At 40.1% G+C, this 27587-nt stretch overlaps 2 protein-coding genes across 8 annotated transcripts in view; one reads left to right on the top strand and one right to left on the bottom strand.

The window, feature by feature from the left end:
- Positions 1–98: 98 nt before the first annotated feature.
- Positions 99–14879, top strand: EIF3M (eukaryotic translation initiation factor 3 subunit M). 2 transcript variants are annotated; one of them, XM_064425978.1, is made up of 11 exons: positions 99–226; positions 1910–2042; positions 3007–3145; positions 3522–3645; positions 4086–4180; positions 8477–8560; positions 9779–9878; positions 10283–10364; positions 13405–13548; positions 14101–14161; positions 14595–14879. In XM_064425978.1, exons 3-11 carry the CDS (start codon positions 3021–3023, stop codon positions 14713–14715), a joined length of 936 nt encoding a protein of 311 aa, XP_064282048.1. In that variant the 5' UTR covers positions 99–226; positions 1910–2042; positions 3007–3020; the 3' UTR covers positions 14716–14879. The 2 variants fall into 2 exon arrangements, with proteins under 2 accessions (XP_064282048.1, XP_064282047.1); XM_064425977.1 differs by lacking the exon at positions 99–226 and adding an exon at positions 501–634.
- Positions 14613–27587, bottom strand: part of CCDC73 (coiled-coil domain containing 73) — a 60383-nt gene continuing 47408 nt past the window's right edge. For all 6 annotated transcript variants that reach the window (XM_064425969.1, XM_064425970.1, XM_064425973.1 and 3 more), the window contains 6 exons: positions 27134–27265; positions 24821–24856; positions 23161–23329; positions 21289–22818; positions 18494–18627; positions 14613–15860 (listed from right to left, as the gene is read on the bottom strand). In XM_064425969.1, the coding sequence (XP_064282039.1) occupies positions 15651–15860; positions 18494–18627; positions 21289–22818; positions 23161–23329; positions 24821–24856; positions 27134–27265 (2211 nt within the window). In that variant the 3' untranslated portion in view covers positions 14613–15650. The remainder of the gene's footprint in view (positions 15861–18493; positions 18628–21288; positions 22819–23160; positions 23330–24820; positions 24857–27133; positions 27266–27587) is intronic.

Raw genomic sequence — 27587 nt, 5'->3', positions numbered from 1 at the left:
CCCCATGCTCCCGGCGGTCTGCCAGAGCCGACCAGGAAGCTTCCTGAGTGTGAAAACACGGGGAACACGCCGGTGACACCGGGGAGGGCTCCTCTCCTCTCCCCTCAGCGGAGCGTGAGCGCAGCTGCTCAACCCAAATAAAGGAAAAGCGCCAGCCCCGTTCGGGGACCGTCCCGCCACAGCGACACCGAGGCTGTTATTAACGGGCTCATGCACAGAGCACTAGGCAAGAAGCGCTCAGCTTTTAAACGGGGACAAAGGAAGGGGTGTGTGTGTGTGAGGGGAGCGGGGGGCGGCTCGGTGCCACGGTCCGGCCCGGCCGTGGAAGGGCCGGCGGGGCGGGCAGGGCCGTGTGGGGCCGGGCCGAGTTGGACAGGGCCGTGCCGGGCAGGGCCGTGTGGGGCCGGGCCGAGTTGGACAGGGCCCTGCCGGGCAGGACGAAGGGGGCAGGGCCGTGTGGGGCCGGGCCGAGCCGGGCACAGGGCGGTCGCAGCGCGGGGCCCGCCCGCCGGGCGCGGGAAGCGGAAGCGGCGCGGCCCGGCGCGGCGGCGGAAGGCGCTCCGCCTTTCCGGAGCGCGGCGTGCTCGGAGCCATGAGCGTCCCGGCCTTCATCGACATCACCGAGGAGGATCAGGTCAGCTCCCCGCGGGGCGATCGGCCCCGGGCCGCGGGGCCGGGCCGAGCCCTGTCGGGGGCAGCCCGGGCCGGACCTGCCCCGCCGAGAGCGCTCCGCGAACGCCTCCGGGCTGTTCCCTGCAGAGCCCGAGCAGACGATTAGAGAAACTTGAACGCAGTGGCTGAAATAGAGCCCGGTGTTTGCAGTTCCCCCTTCAGTGTTCCGCCTCTCCGGCACTTCGTTTTCATTGCTCCTCATCCCTACTTTCTATTTAGGAGAAGAAAGCGGGTTCACATGTGGGCATTGCTTGGGTTTTGTGGAATTCTCCGTACTGCAGGCGCGGGAGGTGGAAATTCTGTGTTTGAGCTGCTGCTTTGTTGTGCCTTTGGCTTTGGGGGCTGCTTGTTCCCGGTGTCGTTGGCGTGTGTGTGTGCACATACATGTTTATGTACGCACAATGTGTGCATGTGCACACTGGAAATCAAGACACGGACACGCGGCTGCCAGCCTTCAGTTCCACTTGCTCTAATGCCTAGTACAGCCCCGTCAGGCAGCTGGTGTGAAACATCCTCAGTGCAGCCATTTGTCCCAGGGCATTTAGCTTTTTTCCTGGTTCTACGATGATTTGACACTGAACAGGATGTAAATGTCACAGCAGCCTCCTGGTCACAAGTGCCAGAAGTCGTATGGCCTCAGATTGTTTCTGAAGGGTTGTGGTTTCTGAAGCCCTGAATGATAATGAATAGGCATGTTGCTGAGGGAGGGCTATTTTCTTGGTGTAGGTTTAAGTCCTAACAGTGATATTACAAGGCTGAGGGTTGAATGGGGATTTTTATCTGGTTTAATGGAACGTTCCTTGCCCGTGGCAGAGGTGTGGAATAAGATGATCTTTAAGGCTCCTTCCAACCCAAGCCATTCTGTAGATTAGAAACTGTTGTTGTGAAGTTGTGAAGACAAAGTTCTGCTCTCTCTAAAGTGCCTTTGTTTATGCTTTTTTTCTTTTTCGGTGAAGGAGCAACTAAATGGTTTTAATGTTTGTTTGACATTTGCAGATGAAGTAAAACTTCATAAGAAGGTGTCTTATAAAAACTTATTAGGCCTGCAGTGCCATGCCCAGTCTTAAGTGGCACATTGACACTGTGAGAAAAAGCTCTGTGACCTGTTCAGTCTCTGGCAAAACAGCAGGTTCAGCATCTGGCAGAACAAAAATCTGTAAGAAATTTAATTCCTTTGACTTTGTTGTTCACAAAACAACTGTTTTGTTTTGTATGTGCTGTCTTTCTCTTTTTTAAGGCTGCGGAACTGCGAGCTTACCTGAAATCCAAAGGGGCAGAAATCTCTGAAGAAAACGCTGAAGGTGGACTTCATGTGGACTTGGCCCAGATTATTGAAGTGTGTGATGTGTGCCTGAAAGAGGATGACAAAGGTTTGCATTTTAAGTCCTGTTGGTTTTGCTATTTATCACCATTGGTGCTTTCAAACAGTAACATCTGGCAGAATTTAGAGATGTGTGGCATTGAAACACAAGCTCTGCATCCTCATAAAACTGGAAGTGCACGTTTCCATCATTGCCCTGAAATATTTGCATGTACTCTGCCCCTCCTTTCTCCAGACATCCAGCACACTTTGAAGAAGTCAGAAGCTGAGCTAGACTCTGCTTGTAATGAGGGTGTAGAGACTTGTATGTAAAACAGAGCTTTTGATGCTCAGGTGTCATTTTGGGGAATAGATAATGTTTTCCATATGTAATGAATTTTGTTCTTTTTCTTTGCTTGGCTGATAATTGGGCAGACTGGAAAGAAAACACAAAACTGCTGTGGTTCTGTTTGGAAAGGATGGAATACCACACTTAAAACAAGAGCTGGGGAGGGTTTGTAATACACTTCAGTGTTCTTGAGGACATTTTCCCTGTGGTCTGGGAATCCCTCGTGCTCCTGGTGAAATGTTTTACTGTGCTTGAGCACTAGGTGTTACTGTTCTCACTGTAGAGCCGTGGGCAGTCTCCTGGATGTGCAGGAGGAAGCCACTGTGTGGAACCTAGAGTTCCTCTGATTTCTCCTGTGTGTAAACAGAGAATTCAGAGTAAGTGTGGTATCAGAAACCATGTTCTGTGTTGACCGTGGAGTGGTAATTCTTGTCTTCCACAGAGGTATGTTGGTGTAGGCCCACCTGAGGCAAGTCTCTGGCATATTCTGATGAATATCCAGATTGGTATCTTGGCATTTTCTTTCTTTCACAATTCTTGCTCGTGCAAAGTGGTATTTCATATCAAAAGTATGAATTACTATTATCAAAAGTATGAATTGCTATTATCAAAAGTGTATCCAGCACAAGGTAGCTACTGACTGCTGCTTGCAGTTTCCATCAGCTGTATGTTTTGGTTTATGTAGATGTGGAGAGTGTGATGAACAGCGTTGTCTCTCTGCTTCTTATCCTGGAACCTGACAAGCAAGAAGCACTGATTGAGAACCTGTGTGAGAAGTTGGTGAAGTTTCGGGAGGGAGAGCGCCCATCTCTCAGACTGCAGCTGTAAGTATTGTACAGGGCAAAGTGAGACAGTGGTGACTGGGCAAACAATTGTGCCTCTGAAGAGGAAGGATTATCTTGTATGTGTTGAAATCAAAGTGTGGGGTGTTGCAGAAAGCACTCTTTTTTACCTTCTTTTCACTGTCTTAAAATAGAAGCACCAATTTTTTTTTTCCTTGGGTGTTACACAGTGAAATTAATATGCACAGCTTTCAGCTTTGCTGAAAATGATTACAAAACTGGTAGCTGTTTCAGTGCATGGATGTCAGGTGCTGCCAGATGCTTTGTACTAGCCTGTGTCTTAAAAGAACACTGACATGTACTCCAGTAATGTTTTTTGAAAGTTCTGTAACTCTCTTGTTGGTTGTTTGTGGTCTAGCCTGAGCAATCTCTTCCATGGCATGGACAAGAACACTCCTGTGAGGTACACAGTGTACTGCAGCCTTCTCAAAGTGGCCTCGTCCTGTGGTGCCATCCAGTACATTCCAACTGAACTAGATCAGGTAACTCAGTGACCCTTCAAGTCGTGGCCTTTGGAGGAACCATGTTGCACCTAACTATCACTCAGAGCTGATACAGACCATCTCTTACAAATTGCCAGAACCTAGAGAAATTGCCATGAAGATGATCAGAGAGATGCAACGCCTCTCCTGTGAGGGAAGGCTGAGAGCATTGGGATTGTTCAGCCTGGAGAAGAGAAGGCTCCAGGATGCCCTTATTGCAGTACTTTAAAGGGGGCTCATTAAAGAGGGAGAGCGACTTTTGACATGGGCAAATAGTGATAGAGCAAGGGGCAGTGGGGGCATGAGAATCAGAAGACCTAGAAGAGAAATCTGTGTGCAAGATATTTTTAATCCTTTTCTGCTTGGGAGAAAATGAGAAGTATTTTAGTGCTATTTTAATATTTTCCTGAATGCTTCTTTTTCACTCATATTCTACCTAGGTCCGAAAATGGATTTCTGACTGGAATCTGGCCACAGAGAAAAAGCACACTCTACTGAGACTTCTCTATGATGTCCTAGTAGACTGCAAGAAAAGGTATAAAAGACAAGCCATACATACTAGATAACTCTGTATTTTGATGTACCATAGGTGATCTGTAGGGAAAGTGTTTCTTCCAGGACTTGTAAAATTAATCTGTACTGATAATTCAATCCAAATACACTTCTGGGTTTTTAAAAATATTTCTAAGCACTCTTGCATTAGACCAGTATTCCTAATAATATTAAAATTAGCAGTGAATTAACTGCAAACCACAGACTCCCAAAATAATACTATTCCTTTCTATAAATAATCATCTTAGTGCATTGTAGCATTATGCCAAGTTTATTATTTAATTGCACTTTTGACATTTTAGTGCATGGTAGTGCTATCTCTTACTTAATGATGTGGGAAGGCTTATCAATCATGGCTAACAGAATCAGTCTTTTTATGTAAACATTACCTTCAGGACAGAGCTTTCCACTAGTCATGGAAATTAATGTCCACAGAATACCTGCTTGGCCATTTTGAATTATTATCCTGGATCATAAGAAGCATCTTTGATCTAACAAACTTGGCAGACCACTGTCTTCTGGCATGTAGAGTAATCCAGTGTGTATGGTGCCTGTAAACTCATGCAGGACTGAGCTGAGAGCTGTCATCAGTTTATCTTACAGAAATGCTGCTGTGGGCTGACTGCCCTGGCAGGGCTGCAGTGATGGGCTGCTGTCCAGTGGTTTGGGCTGTAGTTCCACAGCAGCTCAAACCTACTTAACCTGTCCCTGCAGTTTGGGATGGGCATCTGGGGGCTGTCAGTTGCTTCCCCCTGCCCTTCCACTCTGTTTCCTGAGTTCTTTTTCAAGTTTGTTTTTTTTTTATTATTTTTGTAGTGGGGCAGCATCAGGGCCCTTCCACTGCTGACCCACAGTGGTACCAGAACTGCACTTGTGGATTTTCAGCATTTGCATGACCTTGCACTGCTGAAAAGGAAGTTCTGTCCTGTACCCTCTGTTCCTGTCCCTTCCAGCTGCCAGTACCTGTGTGTGTTTGTGCTGCTGTGGGCATCTGTGTGACTGCACAGGGGCTTGGCCTGGGGACACGACCTTGCTGGGGGTTTAAAAAGGCAAGTGTGGAGCTGTCACAGGTGGAGAATAGTTCCATCTGTCAGGACAGTTGGCTTATTCTGCCCTGCTGGAATTGTAGCCTGGAAATGCTGCATCAGCATAGCAGGATCATAACCTCAATTTAAGGATGATTAATCCTCATGGAGTGGTTACTCTGTGAGCTGCATTACTGGGAATTCCTGTTTGTAGCACTCAAATGCTTTTGCATCAGTAGTTCTGTATGGCACATTTCAGATGGTCAAAATAAATTCAGACATTTTAGTCACAGATCTTTTTCATGGCTTAGTGCTTACCTTGTTTCAGAAATGTTACACTGATAACATTCCTGCTCTTCCTCACTTCTCATCCTCTTGATTTTTTGTGAGGTTTTGACTAGTTTCATTCCCAAACTTCATAGCCAACTATTTTTAGCTACTCTTGCTGTCAAATCAGTGGATTAAACTTCTAGTTTTCGTTTCCACTGCTACCAGTAACCTTGCTACTAAATGTTTTTTTGCTTGCTAACCAGAAGTGATTTTTTAAGACGGCCAATGAAACCTTCCACCAACCCTGTAAGACTCCTGCACTCGGTGCCCAAGCTGTTCACTGAGCAGAGCAGTGTTTCAGAGCACCTGCACTTCTCTCCAGAAAAGAAAACAAGAAGTGACCCTGGCACCTTTGACCTGGTTCACTCTCCTGGATCAGTGGGCAGTGTTTGCAATAGTATGGGAAACTCACACAGCATTCCAGCTGTAGCACTCAGGAATGTTGCTCTATCTAGCAGTATGGGAAGATAAGTGGGAACTGAAAAGTACATGATAAAAATTATACCTCAGTTACTGTTGTTGATTTATAATCAAGGGAAAAGAGCTAGATGGTTAAAGACAATTGAATTCTTTTGTTTGCTTGATTTCTGTTTTAATTTTGGTCAGTGTGGCAGAAGAGATGGTTTTCTGTAGGTAATAGATTTACTCCCAGTGGATCTCCAGTGCTGGTAGTTAGCAGATTGGTAGCTCCTAAAAAGTAAATGTGCAGAGGTTGTGTGGTGTCCCTTTTCCTGCAGTGACAAGTGAGTTTGTTTTGTCAAACCTTTTCCAGCCATCTTGATGCAGTTAAAAGCTGGCCTCTGCTGGCAGGATCCAGCAGCTTTTGGCCCTGCCCAAGTTAAATTCAAACAGGTCTGGCAAGTCTGGCTATTAATCCTTGTAGCAAAAAGCTCAGCATGTCAGGCACCTGCAGAGTAATTGTTTCATTTAATTTTAGTTAAGTTTAATATCATGTAATGTAGAGGGACTCAGTTCCAGCATCTGACTAAGTTTCTGAATGCACTGCTGTGGTTTTTTTTGTTCCTTTTATCTGCCATCAGTCTTAAGCTCTCCTTGCTTTTTGTCAAGTTATGCATCTAGACTGGAAGCCAAGAGCGCTTGTTCAGGCTGTTTTGCTAGAAAAAAATGTTCACATTTGCACCTTAGGTGAGACACATTTAACAACAACCTGTGGTAAAATAGTGATCTGTAATAGTGCTTGAAACAGCCTAATTTACAGTAGTAATCTGACACGGAACAGAATGCAAGACTGCCATGGAATATAAAGGCTGCCATATTTGAATAGATTAGAATGTAAAGGCTGCCATATTGGCTGAGTTTCACAAAAATTTAGCACACAATTTAGTTTTGGAGTAATTGTCTTGTAGCATTCTGTTGTTTCCTAGAAATACAAGTAAAAAATTCCACTCCTTCCCCACTTAAAAGAAACCCAAAAAACAGGGAATTGAAAATACTGTTTGAAATTAGTCAAGTGATAGTTTTCAATTTTTTGCTGCTAAGGTAAAAATCAGAAGAGGGGAAAAAAGTGCCAGAAAACTGTAACACAGCTCTGATGTGCACAAGACCAACTGCAGAAAAGCTTTCATTAAATAAAGAGTTCTGTATTAGATTGAATAGCACATGAGCTGAGCCTCTTTGACTTAATACCTGTATATTGCCATTCCTGTATTAAACTGGTCCTTTGTCTCCTAGAACATTCTTTGTCTCCTGGAATTTTGATAAGATTTCACCAGTGCTAAAATCATGGTCAGTCACAGACTGATTGTCAAGCAAATGCTTCTCTCATATATAAAGCTGCCTAAATTTTTTTTTTCAACTGGATGTTGCCCATGATGTCTTAATATTTGTGCTGTGCATCTCTCAGATGTGGTAAATTGTCTGAGAACAAACTTCACCCTGTAGAGGGGTTGTCAGACAGTGGTATGGTGAGATTTCAAATAAATACCCATATGAAGACACTGTTACTGTACTTCAGAAACCATTCAGCCCTGTGGTGCTCTATGGCTTAAACCTCTGTCACAGCACAGAACATACTGATTATCTTCTGTTGGTTTGTTCTTCCCTGTGCAGATTATGCCATTGGCCTAAGTCACTAATTAAAACTTTATTCTCCCAGTGTTTTGTTTAAAGGAAAACTGTGTGTGCTTGTAAACCACGTGGGATAATTTGGTGTAAATTTTCCAACAAGCATCAACGGTTGCTGGCCTTGTTGGTGGTAAAACTGTGACGTGAATATAAATCAAAATCTGTTGAAATGACACAGTAACAATCTCAGAGCTGGTTTGCAGTTGATGTTTACAAGACAATCTGGGTGGACAAGGCTGTAGGTTTGCTCAGCTTTCTGAGAAGGAGTTGTTTGTCTGAAAGCTGTCTGTCAGAGCAGTGCTGGAAGCTTCACAGCAGCCTCGGCCAGTGTCACTGCTGGCTGTGTAACTTCATCAATAAAACGAGCAGCTCTCACTCAGAACACTTGACGAGAGAATCTGCGAAAGAAGAGAGCAGCTTTTACAGTCATTTTCCTGACCATAAATATTCTTTAAGAGATGCCATTTTACATTTGAAATAAACTTTGCAGCGCTACTTATTGGGCAATGATTAAATCCAGATGTGCACAAGAGGAGCATTCTCGTGAACCATATAAAGCTGTTCCTAGCTCAGAAAGCTTTTTCCATAACTAGCAGGTAATTAATCAGTTTAAGAGAATGAAATGAAGGGTGAAGATAAACATTTTGTAGAACAAGAATTGAAAGAATACATCCAGCTAATTTATTCTCTCCACTAGAATTAAAAGGGATCATCTACATCTTTCTCAAGTGTGATTTAATTTGACCTATAACATCATAATGGAATTATTTAAATATTTGAGTGTCTTGTTTGAACAATTTTTTCAGCAATCCTGAGGTAACTTTATTTTTTTTCTATAGTGACACTGCAGCAAAAGTAATGGTGGAGCTATTGGGAAGTTACACAGAGGACAATGCTTCCCAGGCTAGAGTTGATGCTCACAGGTAAGACTGATTGCCCAGTTGGCTTAAAAGTAACTTTTCCTCAATTGCCAAATTATTTTGATCCCCTCACTGTTTCAGAGGTTGTCTCTGCAGTCTGCTGTAGGTCTGGCTGTTTGTAGGCACAGCCAGGTGTATTCCAGTGTACAAGTGCACAGGAGTGTTCCTGGTCACTGCTGAGAGAGATCAGCCTTGGGTAAGGACTTTACATCAGCTGTGCACTCAGACTCTACTGGAATCCCTTATTTCAGATTGTTTTACTTTTTGTCTGTTCTGCTACCTGACTATGAGCATTCTTTTCAAATACCACTTTCTTTTGAGAAAACATTGTTGTCCCATCTATGAGCAAGTACAAAGAATTTGAACAGCACAGAAATAAGCTTACCTGTTGAACAAGTTGGGACTAAATTGATTCATAACAGTGCATTTTCCCCACTGGCCAAAATGAGTAAATGCCTGTGTTTTGATGTTCTAACCGTCATGATTTTTCTTAGGAATTGGTTCTTTAAGTTCTGCCAGATGTGCACTACCAGTAGTCCTCAAGGGAGTTGTTTATACTTAACCATGGAGGAAAATCAGGATGACTCCTTTGGAAAATTAGTGTCTGTGCCTAAGTGGGAACTTCACTGGCTCCCTTCCAGCAGTTGTTCTGTGAGAGAACTCGTGTGCCCAGGGCTGTGTCCCTGCAGAGCTCGGGTTCTCCTGGGGTGGCAGAGTGAGCCAAGTCTTCTGATGAGCTGCTGAGAACAGCTTTCTTTGGGAGTTCCTGTTTCTAGTCCGGAGCTGCAGCAGAGAAATCCTGGGCCTTGCACTGTTTGGTGTTGGGCTTTTCTCTGTTTTGTGTCACGTATTCGAGTATAATTAAATCTTCCAAAACAACTTAATTCTGTGAAATTTTAGGAGTACAGTAAGAATATCTTTGTTCCTCCTAGGAACAAAGGCTATGCTGGAAATAAATGCATGGATGAAAACTGGAGGGTGATCTGTGGTTTGACTACCTGGCACATTTCATTTGGAATACTGGACAAACTACTTAATGCTTCCTGTTCCTCGGTTTTTCCATCTGTAAAATGAAGTTTAAAATTGGAAGGTGACATATGTTACTTCAAATAATAATTGAAAACCCTTGTTTCCTAGAAGGGAAGGAAGAACAAAATGAGTTGCTCTTAGTCATAAAGATGTGTATTGCTTTGAAAGTAAGCATTTTCCTTTTCTCCTCAGATGTATTGTACGAGCATTGAAGGATCCAAATACCTTTCTCTTTGATCATCTTCTTGCCTTAAAACCAGTCAAATTTTTGGAAGGAGAACTTATTCATGATGTAAGTAACTTTTGTTTCTAGTGAGATGGTTTGATAACAGTAGACTGCTTTGTTCTAACGTGTCTTTTGAAATCCATTAGAACAGTTATCTGTGTCAGTAATCCTGAGCTGCAATGTGCTATTTCTTTTACAGCCTTAAAATTGCATGTGAAACATTTCCCTTTCAAAGTTTCAAAAACTCAGTTACAAGTCCTGCCCTCACTTGAGTTCTGTAACAAATCTTAAGTCTGGGGAAGGGAAGTAAGCTCAGCACAGACTGACTACTGACAGAGGACAGAATTTCAGCTCCTAACAACTTATTTTTCTGTTCAATACCCTAGTTTCTATCCGTATCTGTCCAGCCTGCAAAGAGGGAAACCAGGATAATTCTTAAACTGTTCTCATGTTTGTTTTCCATCTTCTAGCTTTTGACAATTTTTGTAAGTGCTAAACTAGCGTCCTATGTCAAGTTTTATCAGAACAACAAAGACTTCATTGACTCCCTGGGTAAGTTTTCAGATCATTACATTTCTCACTGTTTATATGGTTTAAGGCATGGAAGCCACAGAGTAATTCAGTTTGAATCCATGTACTGAAGGAAATTTCAAAACCGATTAGAGTTTGTAGATGGTAACCTCTTGTAGATTTTGAGTGGTTTGTTCACTGTGGTTTGTTCTTTGAAAACAAGCTAGTTTTGGAAGAGAACTGGGTTTTTTTCCTCTTAGAACTCCCCTCCTGAAAGGTTTAACACATTCATGCTGCAGACTAGGCCAGAGATCACAACTGCATTGAGGAAACCACCAGCTTGTATAAATCTCCTATTTTTTTTTAATGATGAATAACTTTGTAACAGCAAACACCTCTGAGCAGTAAGATAAAGCATGCAAATTGTGTGTGTGTGTGTGTGTTTGTGTGTGTGTGTGTGTGTGTGTGTGTCTGCCTGTGCTGATGCATTAGACCCAGCAAGCCACAGTCTGTCCCAGTTAATTTGTTTCATCACATGAAGCAATGTGATGGAATGTTAATGTCAGCACCCTCTTTATTTACACACTGTGGAAAAAAGGAGTAGTAATTAACACTTTGACACTCCCCCGTTGATGTGTAATTGACTGTTTCAAAGGAGCACTGGTTCATAAGCTATTGCATGCATTAAAATTACGTTTTTTATATTCCAGCTTTTTAGGACAGGGGTCAGTGACAGTGCAGAAATTGCTCAATGATGCAGATTTTTTTATTACTGCATTAAGGTTTTGACATATTGGTAATGAATAAATGTTTCCATAAAAATACAATATTTTTTTTATAACTTTGATTTTCAAATGACACTTACACACTACCTTGGATGCATGTGAGGAAAGCCATAGTTTTGCTAAAACAGAGTTTAGCGCAGCTTTTTAACACATGCATTATTTTGTTTAATGGGGTGTGATACAATTCTTAGAATAATTGCCCTCAGAGCTTTAAAATGGTGGTACTTTGGGTATGAAAATGATAGAAATGCCAATGGGATTTTTTGGTGGATAAAATCAGCAGCAGGTTTTTGGTAGCTTGTAAATGTGTGTATAGGGTAAGTGTAGCTTTAGTCACGTGTATCTGAACATTAGTTATCCAGACAGGTTATGCTTTTCTTTCTCAGGGGAAAGTGGGTTTGGGGCTTATCTTTTAGGTACTGCTCCACAGAAATATTTGCTGAAATTGCTGTTGCACCAACATTTGAATAAATTTATGGAAGATCAATTACACATCTATGTAGCATCAATTGTATTGTGTTCAGTTGTTGTGGTTTCTTTTCCTTGCCTCCCAGTGTCTGTGCTTCCTTCCATGAATTAATTCAGTGTGTGAAGTTTCAATATGTCTAAGAATTCACATAATCTTAGTAAAATCCTTAAATACCTGTGCAACTGCTTGGAATAACAGTCTTACCTTCCACTTATGCTGATTTCTCTATGGTGTGCTCAGAACCTCTGTGTGTCTTGGAGCAATGGACAAGCAGAGATTTGGAGGCAGCACAGATGGAAATGCTGGGAACTGAGTGGCTCAGCCATGGCTTTGATAAACAAGGGCAGTTTGGTCTAGACAACATTGCAGTTATTAGATGAGGCATTCAAAAATCATCTGTTCCCAAAAGCAAGATTTTAAACCTGCTTTAGAGATTTTTTTTTTAAAATAACTTGCCAAAATACCTTTGTTTTAAAGGCTGTGTAGAATAGCATTCCAGTGGCAGTAGAGCATGGGCTGTAGCTGTAACATTTCCTGGAGCAGGACCAGGTAGAACTGGCCCAGGAAAGCTGTGCAGTGCAGGCTCCCACAGGCAGCATCAGTTTGTTACAATTTGTTGTTTTATTAATGCTGACAACTTAGGCCAGCAGTAGCATTATCTGTGTCAACTGCATCGCCCTAACATGGCCACAGTTAATCTGGTACTACCAGCAGTCTTCTTCGCAAAGTTAATCAGCATCTCATTTGCATTTGTTAATTAGGGTTAATGTGTGCTAATTGATTTTTTGATGCTTGTAGAGTTCCATTAAACCCAGTTAGGTTTAGTTGCTGGTGCTCCTCATTCATATAAATTATGGTGATCTCGTTTTTGTTGAATCCGTGCCAAATAGGGAACCTGCATCATAATTACAGCTAATTAACACAACATGATGTCCTGCACTAATGTGCTTCCCTGCTAGTGTATGGGTGTTATAAATTCCATACTTACATATTTACTGAAGCCATGGGAATGTCTGTAATGTCATTCTAGAACAAAAAGATTGATACTCATTTTTAAGAAACTTCCACTGGGTCTTAGTTGGTACCTCATGGACCTTGGGATTAAGAAATGCTGTGTTTCATCTCAGTGACTTCATTTGGTTGACCTAGATGTTTTTCCAGGAAAATGGTCTCTGATTTAGACATGCAAGGCCTTGGCTCAGTTCCTTGTGTTGGCATTTATGCAGTGCTGTAAAAGATGTTACCTGACCTCAGAACAGCACTTTCCTGAGCCACACTTGATGCTTACCTGGGCCTCACCAGGCATTTTTTGCTGTGGACAAACAAATTCAGTAGCAAAATGCTTTATTCTGGCACCACAACGTTATCACTGTGAGAGGTTTATTTTCCAGAAACCACAGGAGAATGAGTGGTGAGGCTCTAAGATTTCTGGCATAACGAGTTGTGCATTTTCTGTTTTGTTGCATTGCTGTTCTTCCAGGTGATGCAACTGAAAATCTCACTTGCACTCTAACCACTTCAAGTTCTGTTTAGGTGATGTTTTTACTGCTCAAAACGCAAAAATGTTGTAGATAATATATTTCTGCTAAAAACAACTGAGTCTTGATGAATTCACAATGAAACTTGCTATTTTAGCAAAAGACAAAGCAGATGCAGGATTTGGTATTTTACCTCAAAAAAACTGTTGATAGTGAAAAGTATAATATATTTCAATGTGAAATAAATTTTAAATTACTGGAAGCAAATATAGTAAAAATAACATGAAAAGCAAATAATTTGTATGAATTACAATTAAATCATTAATTAAACTGTCAACACTTTTCCTCAGGCTTGTTGCACGAACACAATATGGCCAAGATGAGGCTCCTTACTTTCATGGGAATGGCTGTAGAGAATAAAGAAATCTCATTTGACACAATGCAGCAGGAACTCCAGATTGGGGCTGATGATGTAGAAGCATTTGTGATTGATGGTAAGAACTGTGCCTCTCCACACAGTGCTCATGAACAAGACCTTTAGAGTCTTCTAAGCTAATGTTAAATTTCAAGAACAATATTAATTTTAATTTCTGTGCTTTTTACAAGGTAAAGGTGCACAGCTTCATGTTTAAAGACAGGCCCAACTGTTGAGTTTTAACCAGTGTTTTTCTTCTCAATGACAGGAACTGTATCTCATGTAATTCTGCACAGGACTAATAAATTGTTTGCAGGTTTAATTTGTCATCTGGTTTTGTTTGCTGTCATTAAAACAGGATGTGTTTGTAAGGGAGAGAAGTTCATAAAATCTGTACAGGATATTGCTTTAATAGATTGGCACCAAACAATAGGATTTGTGCATGACCTTCATCTTGTTACATCATTTTGCTTTTCTGCCTACTAGACCATTAAAACCAACAGCAAAACAGATTAAGTGAACTGCTGAGTTCTTATGTTTGTATTGATCTCATTTTGAACCATTTTTGTGCAGTTTAATACCTTTGCACTATCATGAAAATGTTGCTCAAAACAGCATTGTTTTTTTGCAGCTGTAAAGACAAAGATGGTGTACTGCAAAATAGATCAGACACAGAGGAAAGTCATTGTCAGGTAAGACAATTCTTCATGGCATTTTGCAGAACTTCATGTGTTCTAATTATTTCACTTGCATTTGTAGAATATTCTAACTAGAAGCAAGGTGTTGTTCCTAGCAGTTGCTGGTAGTTAAATAGTTGCTATTTATCATAATTTTATTAAGGCTCACACTGAATGTGATTAGCTTATTTAATGAAAGAGTCCTACTTTCCAGGACATTTCATTTAATGACCTACTAGTGACAGGAATACTAATGACTGTTGTTGCTTTAAATATTTGGGAAGGCTACAGAATTCTCTTAACTGCTGAAGTTCAGTCCTTTCTAGAGAGAAAATTGAATTTTCCTGTTTGAGGAAGTAATGTAGGAGTAAAGTAATGCTATAGAAGAATGATTAGGTGAGTGTGACATCTCTAGTAACCTTCTCCCAATTTTGTTTTACTTCTCCAGTCACAGCACACATCGGACTTTTGGAAAGCAGCAGTGGCAGCAGTTGTATGACACTCTAAACACCTGGAAACAAAATTTGAATCAAGTGAAAAACAGTCTCCTCAGTCTCTCAGACACCTAAGAATTTTTTCTGACCTAGTAATATTGCTATAGATGAACTTTATTCAAAACTTTGTTAATTCGTGTTTCAAAAAAAATGTATGCAATTGGCCTAAAGAAGCTAAATATTCTAAATTACCAAAAAAAAAGAAAAAAAGAGGCAATAAAACTAACATGGGAAAATGTCTTCTGTTGATTTTCTTACATAATCAGCAACAAGAAACTGGCAATGTTTCTTTTGTTCATTTTACAGTGTGGGGACCTTTCTTTGCAAGAGGTGTGGGGAGGAAGGGAGGGAGGTCAGAAAAGTAATAGTGCAAGTATTTTTGAAGTAAGAGAAAATTTCCCTTAGACCCAAGGGAGAAGCAATGTAACCCAATAGAAGTGAAGCTTCATGAAGCCAGATCTGCTGCCTTATCTCGGTAATGATACCTGATCCTTCAGTGTTGAAAGACACCTCACTGATACAGAAACTACAACAGATAGATTTAAATAATTTGGCAGTAAAGGTGAGCAGAAGATTTTTCTGTTCTGCCCCTTAGAACTGCTGGAAGTAGTTGTAAATGTTTGTAGAACCCATTGCATTCTGAAATAGCTAGAGGTGATTTTGCCTGAAAACTGAGTGAGCAGTCTGTCAGAGAAAATGAATTGAACTATTTCAGCAAAAACTTCTGAGGAGCTGGAGAAGGTTACAGTTAAGTAATTATTTAATTTTATTAAACATACATAAAAACATTAACTTACAAACTTTTAATACATTGAATTTGACTGCAGAATCAGCACTTACATTAGGAGTAGGAATTGCATGCACTTTTGAACATAGGAACTGTTAACATGTTATATTAAAACATGAAACTACACATATATACCATATTCTGTAGGAATACCTCTACTAATCTGGGTTAGGTAAGTGATCTGTCTATGCCTAAAAGAATGCTTATCTCCTGGTGCTCATCTTCACTGGCCTTCTTCATATTTTCTCTTTCTTGCTGAATGAAATCTCTCCAAATTCAGTAATTTCTCAATTCCTCCTATTTGGTTTTGTATAATGGAGTTCCTCAGAGAGCAGCTGTCCTCATCTTTGAGTGCACTGTCACTTCTTGCTGGAGTGACAGTCACGTGAGAACACTTCTGCTTGTTCTGTAAAGCAGCCAATCCTTCTTTAACCTGACAATACAAATAGTGGCAGTCGATAACCCAGTGAAATTCACATACAAAGGCTCACATTGTTGGATTCTGCTGAACATTAAGCAAGCGAGGAAATGTTAACAGGAAAATAAATCAACTGGAGAAAACACATTTAATTTGAAGTGTTTGCCTTGTATTTAACTTAGAATATTTGATAATGACAATTACACTTTTATAAACCAAACCTTAACATGAGACTTGGTACAAGTGTGATTTTTAAGAAGTCAAGCTTGTATTAGAATGCAGATTAGCAAAATAAATAGCTTAATTAAAGAGTTTAATGTTGCAATTGACATTTCTATTGCTAGGCAAGCATTTGATTAACAAAACCCAAAATCATGAGGTTTATAGTGTTAACTCCCTCCACTGTATAGATTAGAAAGCAAACATCAGTAATGCACAGTCTGTAATAGGTTGGGCTTTTTATGTTAAAGATCTTTTTGTTCTTTTAATAGTTTTAATTACTCTTTGATATATTACTGTTAGCTACTTCCTATCTATCCAAATCAAAGACAGATGGCATCACAGTAGGGAAACGGGGTTTTTGCCTGATGAGCAAAAACCTTGTAATTGAATGATGAGTTCTCCACCTGTAATCTGGGATTGTGTGGCTCTTGGGGGAGCAGCACACAGCACCAGCCTGGGCAAGGTGCAGCAGAGCCAGTGCTGCAGAGGAGCTGCAAGGTGACCTCTCCGACTGCTCCTGTGCAAGGACCACAAGATGAGACCTTCCCCCTCTGCTCAATCATTTTTTAATATTAGGTAACTGTGCCCCAGCCAACTCTAAGGAACTGTGTCTTTACCAGGCCTACCTTTATTTTGTGCTAAAGCTTACCTTCCCTAGGAAGCATTTCTTAAAGTTTGAAATATGAACAACAAAATTGATGCAAATTGCTCATTTTTGCATTTGTGACACTGTTGCTGCCATGCAGCTGAAGGTACTGATACTTCAGGTCAGTAATGACTGGCATCTCCCTTTTAGTGAGGAAGTAATGTCTTCATTTGAGCAGTGAAAGTTTCTGTAAATTCTCTCATTCCTTCCGCCAAGGCCTCAGCAACAAACAGATCATACTTCACTGCAAGCCACTAGTCAAAATCTCTGTGGAATAGCATGGGGGCTGAACCTGTCCTGTACTGAAAACTGCGTGTTTAAACTGAGCTGGGGGTGCTTATTCATCCTTATTGTGGTACTTAAGCATGGACAGACTAATGTTTAAAACAGTTCTTAATATTTTTATTAGAATTATAAGTGTACCTGTAGCATTTGTTTATAATTTTTATTCCTTTTTAGAGTACTGTAGTGTGATTGAATGAGATTACCCAAATTGCAGAAGGCTTTAGTGTGCTCCAGTTGCAATCATGTCAGTCAAAGCAAATGAAGCAGCAAAAAAGACTGTCGAGCCCATTTTTAATCTCCCAACAGCTTGTTTATCTTGGTCATTAAAATGACAAAAAGTTGAGAACAGAGGGTATTAGAATGACACCAACACAGAAAGGAGGGAGTGCTCTGCATTATTGCAGGCTGAGATTTTGTAGATGAAGGATTTGGAAAATCTAAGGTGAAACCAGCAAGGCTCTTGTCCATCTCTGCTTTGTCTCAGCTAGCACAGCAGGAGCTTTAGTTTGGAGGTGACAAAGCAAGAATAACCACAACCAGATAATGAAACAGAGCTTTGCTTCAGCTGTAGGTTACATAGTGGAGTTCACTCCGCTCCTGGTTCCACCTCTGAGAAAATGCAAGAGTGAAAAATCCACCTCAGTGTCATTCACAAGTAGAGTCAGGCTGGGAAAGTCGAGTAATTTAAAATACCAGTCTTGTGAATTTCAGGCAATGTGGATGCTGATGGCATCAAAACCTGATTATCTGCTGAAGTCAACCAACCAACACTGGAAACCACTGTACAGCTCATCCAGAGACAGCCCTAACTACCTGAGAAATAAAAATACCTCCAGAACCTCCTCTAAAAAGGAAAGGTCAGCTGCAGCTGTAAATTGCTGTATCACTTTTGAACCATACATTCAACAAATTCTAATCGAGCAGTTAGAGCTGTTCAAGCTCCAGAATCTTATCACAGATCTGAAAATGCAGTGATGAGTCATTGGGAAACAACAGGTTTTTACAAGTTTGTGTAATGTTACCCTACAAAATAACATTACTCTGAATAGGGCATCACATAACTACAGTGTGTGATGAATGGATAGGAGGCTCTAATTCACAGACGTGCTGAAGTTTTATTCTTCCATGGATTCTTTTAAATTCATGGTCTTATCAAGTAATAGAGGAAATAATGTTTTTATACATTTACATACTACTAATTTTTTTTTTTAACTTCTACTTTTACTGCAGGTGATGATTTTTATTAGGGTAACAATAGACTAGGCCTCTTCTTCCCCTCCCAAACAGACTGGTTAGCATCTGGTTGATTCATATGCTGTGACTTTTTCCTGCTGCTTTCTATCAACCTTAATTGTGAAAAATGGTGTCTTGTTGCCCTTTTGATATTATTTCGGAGATTGACTCAGCCCTAAAGTATCCAGATGGGTACAGTTGTACAAATATCTGTGGAATTAGCTCACTGAGGTCTGGTCTGCAATATTTTTAATTGACTTACATGTTCTGTGGGAAAAGAAGAATCATAAAAAGCCTTTGCTGTAGCATTCCATTCTTCACTAGGCTCTCCCTGGGGCTCTTGGTGGATACTGGAGGTATTCAGAGTGTCAGCAGCTCTGCTCAAACTGCTAGAACCTGATTGACAAAAAAGGAAATGGTAACAACTGCAATTTAGTCTCCAGGCACTAATTGTGAATGACTAAACTGGTTTACCTCTGATCTTAAAAAATCAAATATTTTTGGTTTAAATCCCTGAATCTTTGTTATAGGCTTCTGCCCTTTGTTTTTTTTCTTTCATATGCTTCATCTATTTTTTCTCTAAAGATGAGGTATTAAAAATGTTTTCTCTCATTTTCACATATTAAGTTAATGACAGAAAAGTGATTTATAGTAAGTGTATGTATTCTAAATATTCTAGCTGAATATATTGTTTCAAACGCTATTACTTTAAACTCACTGTCTGATAACAATAATAAAATGCATAATTAATACCATTGTAACATGATATTCCAGGGTGGCTTATAATAAAAGAAGATATGAATACAAAGCTTTTCAGACAATCAAAAAACATTTTAGATTAGGAGTCTTTGCTAGAGTCTTTAATGGCCCTATCTGATGTTTCAGGTGGTCAGGCAATAGTCATTTACTAAAGGTAGGAAAGGCAAGTGAGTAGATTAATCACAGACAAGTCCTTCAGAGGCTTCATGCAGCACCACTAGATTCTGTTGCAAGCAATATCAAATTCCTTGCAAGATGAAAACACAAGGATGCTTTCACAGTTCCTCACAGTGCAAACAGGAGCTGTTTTGTCACTACACAGATGCCTGTGGATCACTGCATTGACAGTAAAACCTTGTTTTACTATGAAAATACATGTTACCTCATGGTTATGTAACAGTTATTTCAGAATACTGACATTTTCTCTTGGGAGGAAGAGGAAAATGGTTATGATGTGTTTATTTTCTTTTTTAAGCATCTGCCAGGAAGATCTTTCCCATTCCCAGTTCATTCCTTCATTTACTGAGGTGGAGTATCTGCTCTCTGGGAACCCGTGTATGGATAAAAAATTGCACTGTGGTTAGGCAGTAGAAGGAATTCCCTCAGATAGATTTACTCAACTCTTTCACCAATTCTCTTTCACCTCTAGCTCTCCCATACGGTTTGTGCTCCAGTCAGTAAAAAAAATAAGATTTAAAATGTAGGTCCAGTGTCCACATGGCTTCCACTGCAGGTCTGCCATTTGGGAAGAGATCTGCAAACAAAACAACACAAAGCCCAAGCGCAGCAAACACTGGGAGCTGCAGTGCCTTGAAAGAGCCCTCACAGGGAGGTTCTCCACTCTCCCAAGGAGGTGCAGCATTCCCAGAGGGCAGCAGGCTCAAGGAGGGACCTATGTCACTTTGGCAGCACGAGGCACATCTGGGACACAGACCAAGACCCTCACCATGGAGGTTTGCTGGAATTCAAGGGGTCAACTCGGCAACTCAAATGAGGGACTGGAGTTAGTTCCCTACCAATTCCTCTGGATCAATCTCTCAGAGTCACTTGGAGTTCCAGTACTTGGCATACAGAAAGGTTTCTGACAAGAGGAGGAGAAACTCACAGGGAAGAAATTTAGATAGCTCTGTCTGTTCTTACAGAAAAGATACATGCAGAACATCATGAACTAGACAGTCATTTTATTGAAACAGATACCAAAATTCACATTATTAAAAGAAATAACATGCCATTTGAGATCAGGAATCTGCTACCTTGCTACCACTACTGCTGTTTTAGACACGAAGACATTTCTGAAACTGAACTTGAAAAAATGTGCATCTGAACATAAATATCCATGGGCAGGAGACCAAGGACAGAAACAAAATTACCTATAGAGATAAATTCATAACAACAGAGCAATGTAAAGAAGCCAGACTGCTGGGTTTCTGTCTGCCACTGGCTGCAAACTAAGGATGGGAGTCCACTCTGCTCCTGGTATGTTCAAGGGCCAAAGGTGAAAACAGTGCACCAATAAAAACTCTATGGACACAAACACCCTGCTCTTTGGAAAGCATCTAACACCCAGGGCTCTAGTTTTGGGGTAATTACCAGCTCATTTTATTGCAAAACAAATCTAAAATACAGACTTTCCACATCTCAGTAATGATTTAGAAACACATGGAATAAAGTTCATATTTGCTATTCTGTATGTGCAAAATATTGCTCAACAAATAACCAAGTGTCCATCGCAGGATATTATAATGCTCCTTGAGCACCTCAAGCTCTGTGTTTTCCAGAGCCTGACAGAATATAAACTCCTTTCACACACTCAACACATTCAGATGGTTTTAATGGTCCATCTAAATTAGAGATGTACAATAAAATAAAAAGTAAATTTCTGTAAGACCCTTTCAAAGAAGCACCTACTGGTTCAAAATCTACCCAAATTTTGATACAAAATGAGAACACTGAATAATTTGCAAAAGCTGCTCAGTGCTTTTCAGATCCATGTAGAGCCCTGATAGAATATGCTGTACATTAGGGTTAGAAACACCTATCAAAATTCAGTTTGCCATTGCACTGCTGTTATTTCACAAAGGGAAATATGAAAAAAAACATTAATCAAGTAATTAATAAGCTAAGAAAAGCTGTTTAGCAGCATTTATAGCATAAACAGAGCAATCTCACCTTTTTGTGATATAACTAAAATGCCAGGTTTACATTTTTCTACACAAAGCTTAGATATAGAGATGTCACAGTCTAATAATTTTTCTAAGCACTACATGGTCCAGAACAGTAATGCTTGTATTTTCTTACCTTGTCCTGTTTCTCCACTGTTCCCATTTTCACTGAGATCTTGACTCTGTGTGTTTGAAATAATGTTTGTGCTTTCCACTGAGCATGCTGGTTTGTCTTTCAAAAGGGAAGGCTCCTTGGTAGCTGAAGTCCATGTAGCTTGACCTCTCATTTGATTTACTCTTGAACAAGAACTGAGAGCTAAAAAATTCAAGTATAGTGGAGTTTTCTCAGCTTTTTTATCTGAGGTGGGAAGATCAAAGGATGACCTTACACTTATGTTTACTAAATTTCCAGATGTTCTCATGGGTAAAGAACATGATTCTTTCAGGTGACCCTCAGCAAGCTTCATTCCTGGAACTGTACTACTCAGCAAGTCTTTTTTCTCTTTTAACAATGTGTCATTTGTTGAAGTACTAATCTCCAGGGAATGTCCAGTTTTGATGGAGTGTATCTGAGTACCATTGTTAACATTTTTATGTGGAATCATTTTATCTGTACATGCCTTATGTGCTGGGGGGGTTTTGTGAGCAATTTCAAGACCATCAGCCTTTACTGGAGATTTGGCTTCAGCACTGCAAGTCCATGTGTTTGCAGCATTCCCTGTTTGTTTAGCACTGCTTTGTTCAGGTTGTTTGCTGAGCATGTCATCTGCATTTATTCCTCTCTCCGTTTTTGGGGGGCATAAATTAAAAGTACCTAAGAGAACCTTTTTATCTCTGCATTCTTTTGCAGCAGCATCATCAACACTTGTGTTATCACAACAAACAGTTGGTGGCTGTTGAGCATCAGTTGCCAGCATACCAGTGCTGTTCATGTTTCTGGTACTGTCATCATTTCTGCCTCCAGCTTCCACGTGTGTCTGTTCCAGAGAAAGTTTATCTCTATGTAAACCACTCAGATTTAAGTTTTTTTCTGTTTTATGCAATCTACTGCCTACAGAACTGTCACTATCTAGCAAGCTGCATTTCTGGTATTCTGCTTGAGAATTCTCTTTAGAATAAGGTAGGATGCCAAAACTTAACTCCTTAGCTTGGTGGTTGTCTGTACTTCTGTCATGCAGAGCACTTTTCTGAGTGCAAAGAACAGCTTCAGACTCAGGTTTGGGTGCTTCAGGTGTGAGGACACTTTTGTTGTGCTGTCTGCTGTCTGAGTTTGCATCTGCCTTGGCACAAATTGATTCATCTCCAGTATTACACAGTTCTTCCTTGCTGGCATTGGTCTCCTGACTTCTGTTTTTCCTGTCAGCACCTACATTCTCAGCACTGCCCAAAAAGTCCTTCCTTGTTTGTGTGTGGTGTGCTGCCAAAGGCTCAGTGCTGTCCTGTGGCTTTTGATCTGAATCTGCATTGTTTTCATCTGGTAATGTTCTGTGTGCTGTTCCTTCTGCCTCTCTGCAACCAGGGACCTGCATTTCTCTGCTGTGTCCTTGGGTAATTAAATCAGTATCTGTGCAGAGGGTGTTCCTGGAAGAAGCCTCCCTTTGCTTTACTTCATAAGGGCTAGCAACATTAATTTCATCCTTAAAACTGTTCTCAAGAACTTGTGGCCCTGTAGAGTGAGGGTATTCTCTAGTTAGTGACTGATAACCCAGAGGTTATGTAATGCTTTATTTTTCCAGTTTAGAATTTCCAGAGAGGTGGACTCAGCATCGGTATCAATACTGATATCTTATATTACACACACAAGCCTGTCAAAAAGTTACTGAAAGTAAGTATTGCACTATGGTCACTTGTAAAATATTTACAAACTGAATATATTAACATTCTGTAGATTTTAGATATGACCATTTAATTCAGAATTTAAACCCTCTCTTGTCATATACTATATCTGAAAATATTTATCCTTTCTTAACAATACTACTTATCTCTACTATCCATGGAAGGTTATTACTTTGTTCTATCTTTAATTCCTCCATGCTTGAAGATTGGTCCCTTGTGGTTTTTACTTCAGTTTCTTCTTCATTTCCACAATTACCATATTTTCTTATTACAGACTGCATAAACTCATGTTCTTTCTGAATATCCTGTATTTCATTGCCTTTTGAGTGTTCTTGACTACTCTAGCATAGGAACAAAAGATTATAGGTATTTTAGTAATTTATTTACTATAGTCACTGATTAGGTAAAAAGTTCAGGACTGAGATTTAAAATTAATTTTACAATTCTGATGGAAAATGAAGACCTTAAGCATAAAAAAGTAAATGTAAACAGAAGAAAAGAAAAAAGCAGACTAATGCCCTAGAAGAGTAGGAAAGAATTCAGGTCCTGCTATATTCCAGTGCACAAAGCTATACATTTGACAGAATTCCTCAGTGGAAGGAATTTGTGTTGTACATGTGGTGACTGGATCACTCCCTCTTCCTGCTGGCCCACGCAGTGACCTACTCAGTAATTCCATGTGCAAAAATCCTGCATTACTGCTGTTTACACCCAAACACATAAACAACATGCACACAAAAACAACACATGCACATATAAACAAAATGCCCAGGACTTTTAACTTCATTTCATAGGCAAATAAGGCTTCTGAATTTACAATCCCTGACATTTAGTTCCTCATTCCCTCCCAAATAGCTTTTAAACATGAATTTGAGTCAAATTCAACAAGACTAAAAGCCTGAAAGATTTGTCTACTTAAAAGTCTAAATCACTGGTCTACTACTGCCTCTGTATTTGTGTTCAGTTTTGAAAGCTGCAGTCAATGAAGTTCTGTGGAAACTAGGGCCTGAATAGTGAAGATAATAAAATGCCACCAAAATAAAAGCAAAAGGAGATGCATCCTTTATCATCATCAACTGTTTGGCAGCTGAAGACAGGAGCACGTGCTGGCTCTTGCCCTAAAGATAGGAAATAAAATAGGCAGATGTGGGAGGGAGCTTGTCCATAAAAGATGTGGGAAAGAGCTGAAGATACTTGGGTGACTGGAGGTGTTGCAGAAGGAAGCCTGGGATGTGGGAGGGAGTTACAAGAGCTGTGCTTGGGCACGGGGAGTTTGGGGAGGACAGAGAATATTGCAGAGTGGAGGGAGGCAGGGAGACAGCACTGCTAAAAAATGGGGCTGTTGCAGTGCTGGCAGAGTAGGGGATGTAGAACACAAATCTGCCAGAAACAGTTTCCTACAGGTCACAGGAACATCCTGATGCTCCCAGCTTTGCTGGTTTGGGGGAGGGAGGAGTCATGGTAAATAGAGGAGGAGCCTCAAACAATTTTCCTCCACACTCAATTTGAAGTTTCAGTTGAAATTTTTCTCTCTTTTCCTCATGTTTTATCATTATTTTCCCTGTCACACTTGGAAATTTTATACATTGCATCTGTTTTTGTCTAGGTTTTTAATTAATTCTGCTTCCTTGCTCTATAAGCCCTGGCATAATTTTCAAGCTTTTTGAATACAAATAGTAGAAATTTCCTTTTTCTTTCCTGAAATCTGTAATTATCTTACAATCTTTTGTTTCTATGAGCTCTTTCTTCAGACAGAAACACCAAGCACCACTCTCTAACTGTGTACCTTGCTCTTTTGTACAGTAATAAGACAGCCAGTGCAGTGAACTTACCATGTTTGCTGGTGTGGGCTGAGCTGGTGACTGCACCTGAAATAAACAGGACAAAGTGTTCACAGAAAGGCAGAAAGGTTTCATGTTTCCATTCCAGGTTTTCAGATAGGGTTGAAGAAACCTGCTTTTCAATAAATTCAAATGGCTGTTCAGCCCTTAAAAAATAGGTTCAAGATGGACAAACTAAAATACCTAAAACCCAAAACTTTTAAACATTAATTTTTTGCCTGTGATTTAGTAAAATCTAACTAAGAAACACATATATCCCTAAATATCCTCTCCCTCAACAGACCATTTCATAGTATGAAATTCAAGCCCTTCTGAAAACCAGCTCTTCCTGTACATACACCCACACATGAATTACAGAAGCCATTTGTGGGTGTAACCCTGTTCTCTAAAGGCACACAGCTGAATTACAAACTGCATCTAAGTAAATGTGAAGCATGGTAAGGTTAAACTAAATTGCAATCCAAGTCTGTAATGAGGTCTGACACTGTACCTTTCTTTTAAAAACATCTTTTGTTTAATTACTATTCCAGAGGTGATCAGTGTGAAGAAGTTTAAGTATATTCTGGATTTCATGCCCCACAAATAACCATAAAAAATAAGGGATTTCAGATGGCACTAGGTGTAAAACTAAGTATAAGCATATTTCCTTAGAACATTTGGAACCACAGTCAAGATCTAAATTCAAGCCAACACTTTCCCTTTTATGTGTCACTAGAGGCTGACTCATTAGTGATAGAAGGTGAAATTCCACAAATCAAAACATGATCTGCTGCTTGGCAGTGTTCCACTCAGTCCAACCTGCCTAGCTTTGGAAATCTAATGATTGTACAACACAAAGTGGTGTGGCAATTTGCCATAAGATAGTGTAAGATGTATATTTGGAAGACATCTGACTTCTTTTGCATTTATGAGCATATGCTTTAAGCTTTTCTGCTTTCAAAGCCATGATCTTAGTAAGCACCAGTACTGTTTATCATGAATGCCTTATCACTTTGATTCTGCATCCTAAACAAAATCAATATTCCTTTTCCATTCAAGGAACCAGTGATTTTTAAGATACACAATTTGCATAATTCTTTGTAGAGTTCAGCTTTGGCACAATGAATAATCATTTCAAATCTAATTTCCCTTGCATTAAGCCCATACCACAGCCATGTATATGTATATGCTTGTGCATTGAAAAGAAATTGATTTTATATTCTTCCAAATCCTAAAATATTTTTACTGCTTGTCATTTTACTGACAATTCATGGACTAGCTCTAAAATAGTTACCTGTCTTTACAGTCGCAGTGTCTTCCTATTTTCTTAACACTACAAACAAGACTGTATACATGAAAAATAAGTCTTCTGTTCTTTGAAGACAGAGAGTTACTTGTTTGTAAAAGTTAATGGTAAATACTCAACAGAACAACAGAACACAATGCACAGAGAAAGTTTCTTATGGCTTCTGACTGCTCAATTTTTTCAATGCCACAGAAGGGTGGAGCAATCCAGTTTGATCATGGGATAGCACAGGCTGCAGGGGATCTAACAGAGGGATCTGTTATATCTATATGTATAGCTGCAGGGATCATGGGATAACACAGAGCTGCTAAGTGTTCTTCCTTTTGTTCCAAAAGCCCATCTTTGTGTTCTTAACCACTTGCTGACTTCCTGTATGTGCCCAGCACCATGTGTTTGGCTCACCCAACAATCCAAGCTCAATTCTAGTTCAGGCTGCACTGCATGTAAGTCTTTTACCTCCTGCATTCACCACCTGATGAGCTCACTGTGCCTCTGATGACTCCTAAACATGCTGTGTGACATAAAGGTTGGTGTTTCTTACACTAAAATTGAAGCACTTAGATAACCTGTGTATTGATAAAAACAACCTTTTGATCTGTCCCCTGTTACAGATTTTAGAGAAGATGAAATTAGTTCCTCTGAGTACAGGTGAGCTACTTCCACAGCTCCAGGGAACTTATATACAGATGAAGTCAATTGGATTTGACAAATACACATGGAAAATGGGAAATAGGGTTTAGTAAAGATAGGGTGCTTAAGTTAACTGCTGTCTGTTAGGCAAAAAACTATTAATGAAGTAGTGTCTCAGGATTCTGTGCTATAAACACCTCTCTTGACAAAAGAAGAACATTCTGTGGGTACAGGAAGTTTCAATGATATTTAGGGCTATTGTCACATAAATTTCTAGCCTGAGCCATGTCAAAGGAAGATCAGTGGACATGACAGGATTAAAAAAACTGTTACATCTTTAGTTCTCTGGGATTTTTACAAGACACACTGCAGCTAGTAAAGACACTTACCTGCAGATTTTCCACTTGCTCGGAATGCTGATTTCCTGGAGGAGGATGATAATCTTCAAGATGTCTATGAAGTCCTTTAAGGGAATTCAGCTCATTTTTAATAGTGTGTATTTCTCTTCTCATGTTTTCCTCCTGTAATAATTGCAAGTACACAGAGCACACAAACACTTTACTGCATGTTCAAATGGTTAAACCAGCATTTTTCAAAGGTATGAACAGCCCAGCAAATGAAACTTCATCCTTTAAAGAAAGTATGCTAAGGAATTTCTTTGTACAAAGTAATTGAGCTCTTTCATTCAACCAAAATGTTAACTGCATTACCATTACAGATTATAGCTTTTATTAACTGGTTTGGGATTTTTTTTTTCACCATTTACTGCTAGTAGCAATACTCCAAAAAAGCGATATTTGTATTTGTAGCTTTCTTCCTTTTTGGCTCAAAGATAAATATAAC

This window comes from Passer domesticus, chromosome 6 (genome assembly GCF_036417665.1).
Source record: "Passer domesticus isolate bPasDom1 chromosome 6, bPasDom1.hap1, whole genome shotgun sequence".
Lineage (NCBI taxonomy): Eukaryota > Metazoa > Chordata > Aves > Passeriformes > Passeridae > Passer > Passer domesticus.
This window is presented reverse-complemented; position numbering and strand designations above follow the sequence as displayed.

Bases quoted from the DNA above. Each gene is read 5' to 3' on its own strand.
- EIF3M (XM_064425977.1), top strand. From the start codon at position 593: ATGAGCGTCCCGGCCTTCATCGACATCACCGAGGAGGATCAG. The intron at 2,043-3,006 runs GTTTGCATTTTA...TGGTTTATGTAG, and splicing joins CCTGAAAGAGGATGACAAAG to ATGTGGAGAGTGTGATGAAC. The intron at 3,146-3,521 runs GTAAGTATTGTA...TTTGTGGTCTAG, and splicing joins CCATCTCTCAGACTGCAGCT to CCTGAGCAATCTCTTCCATG.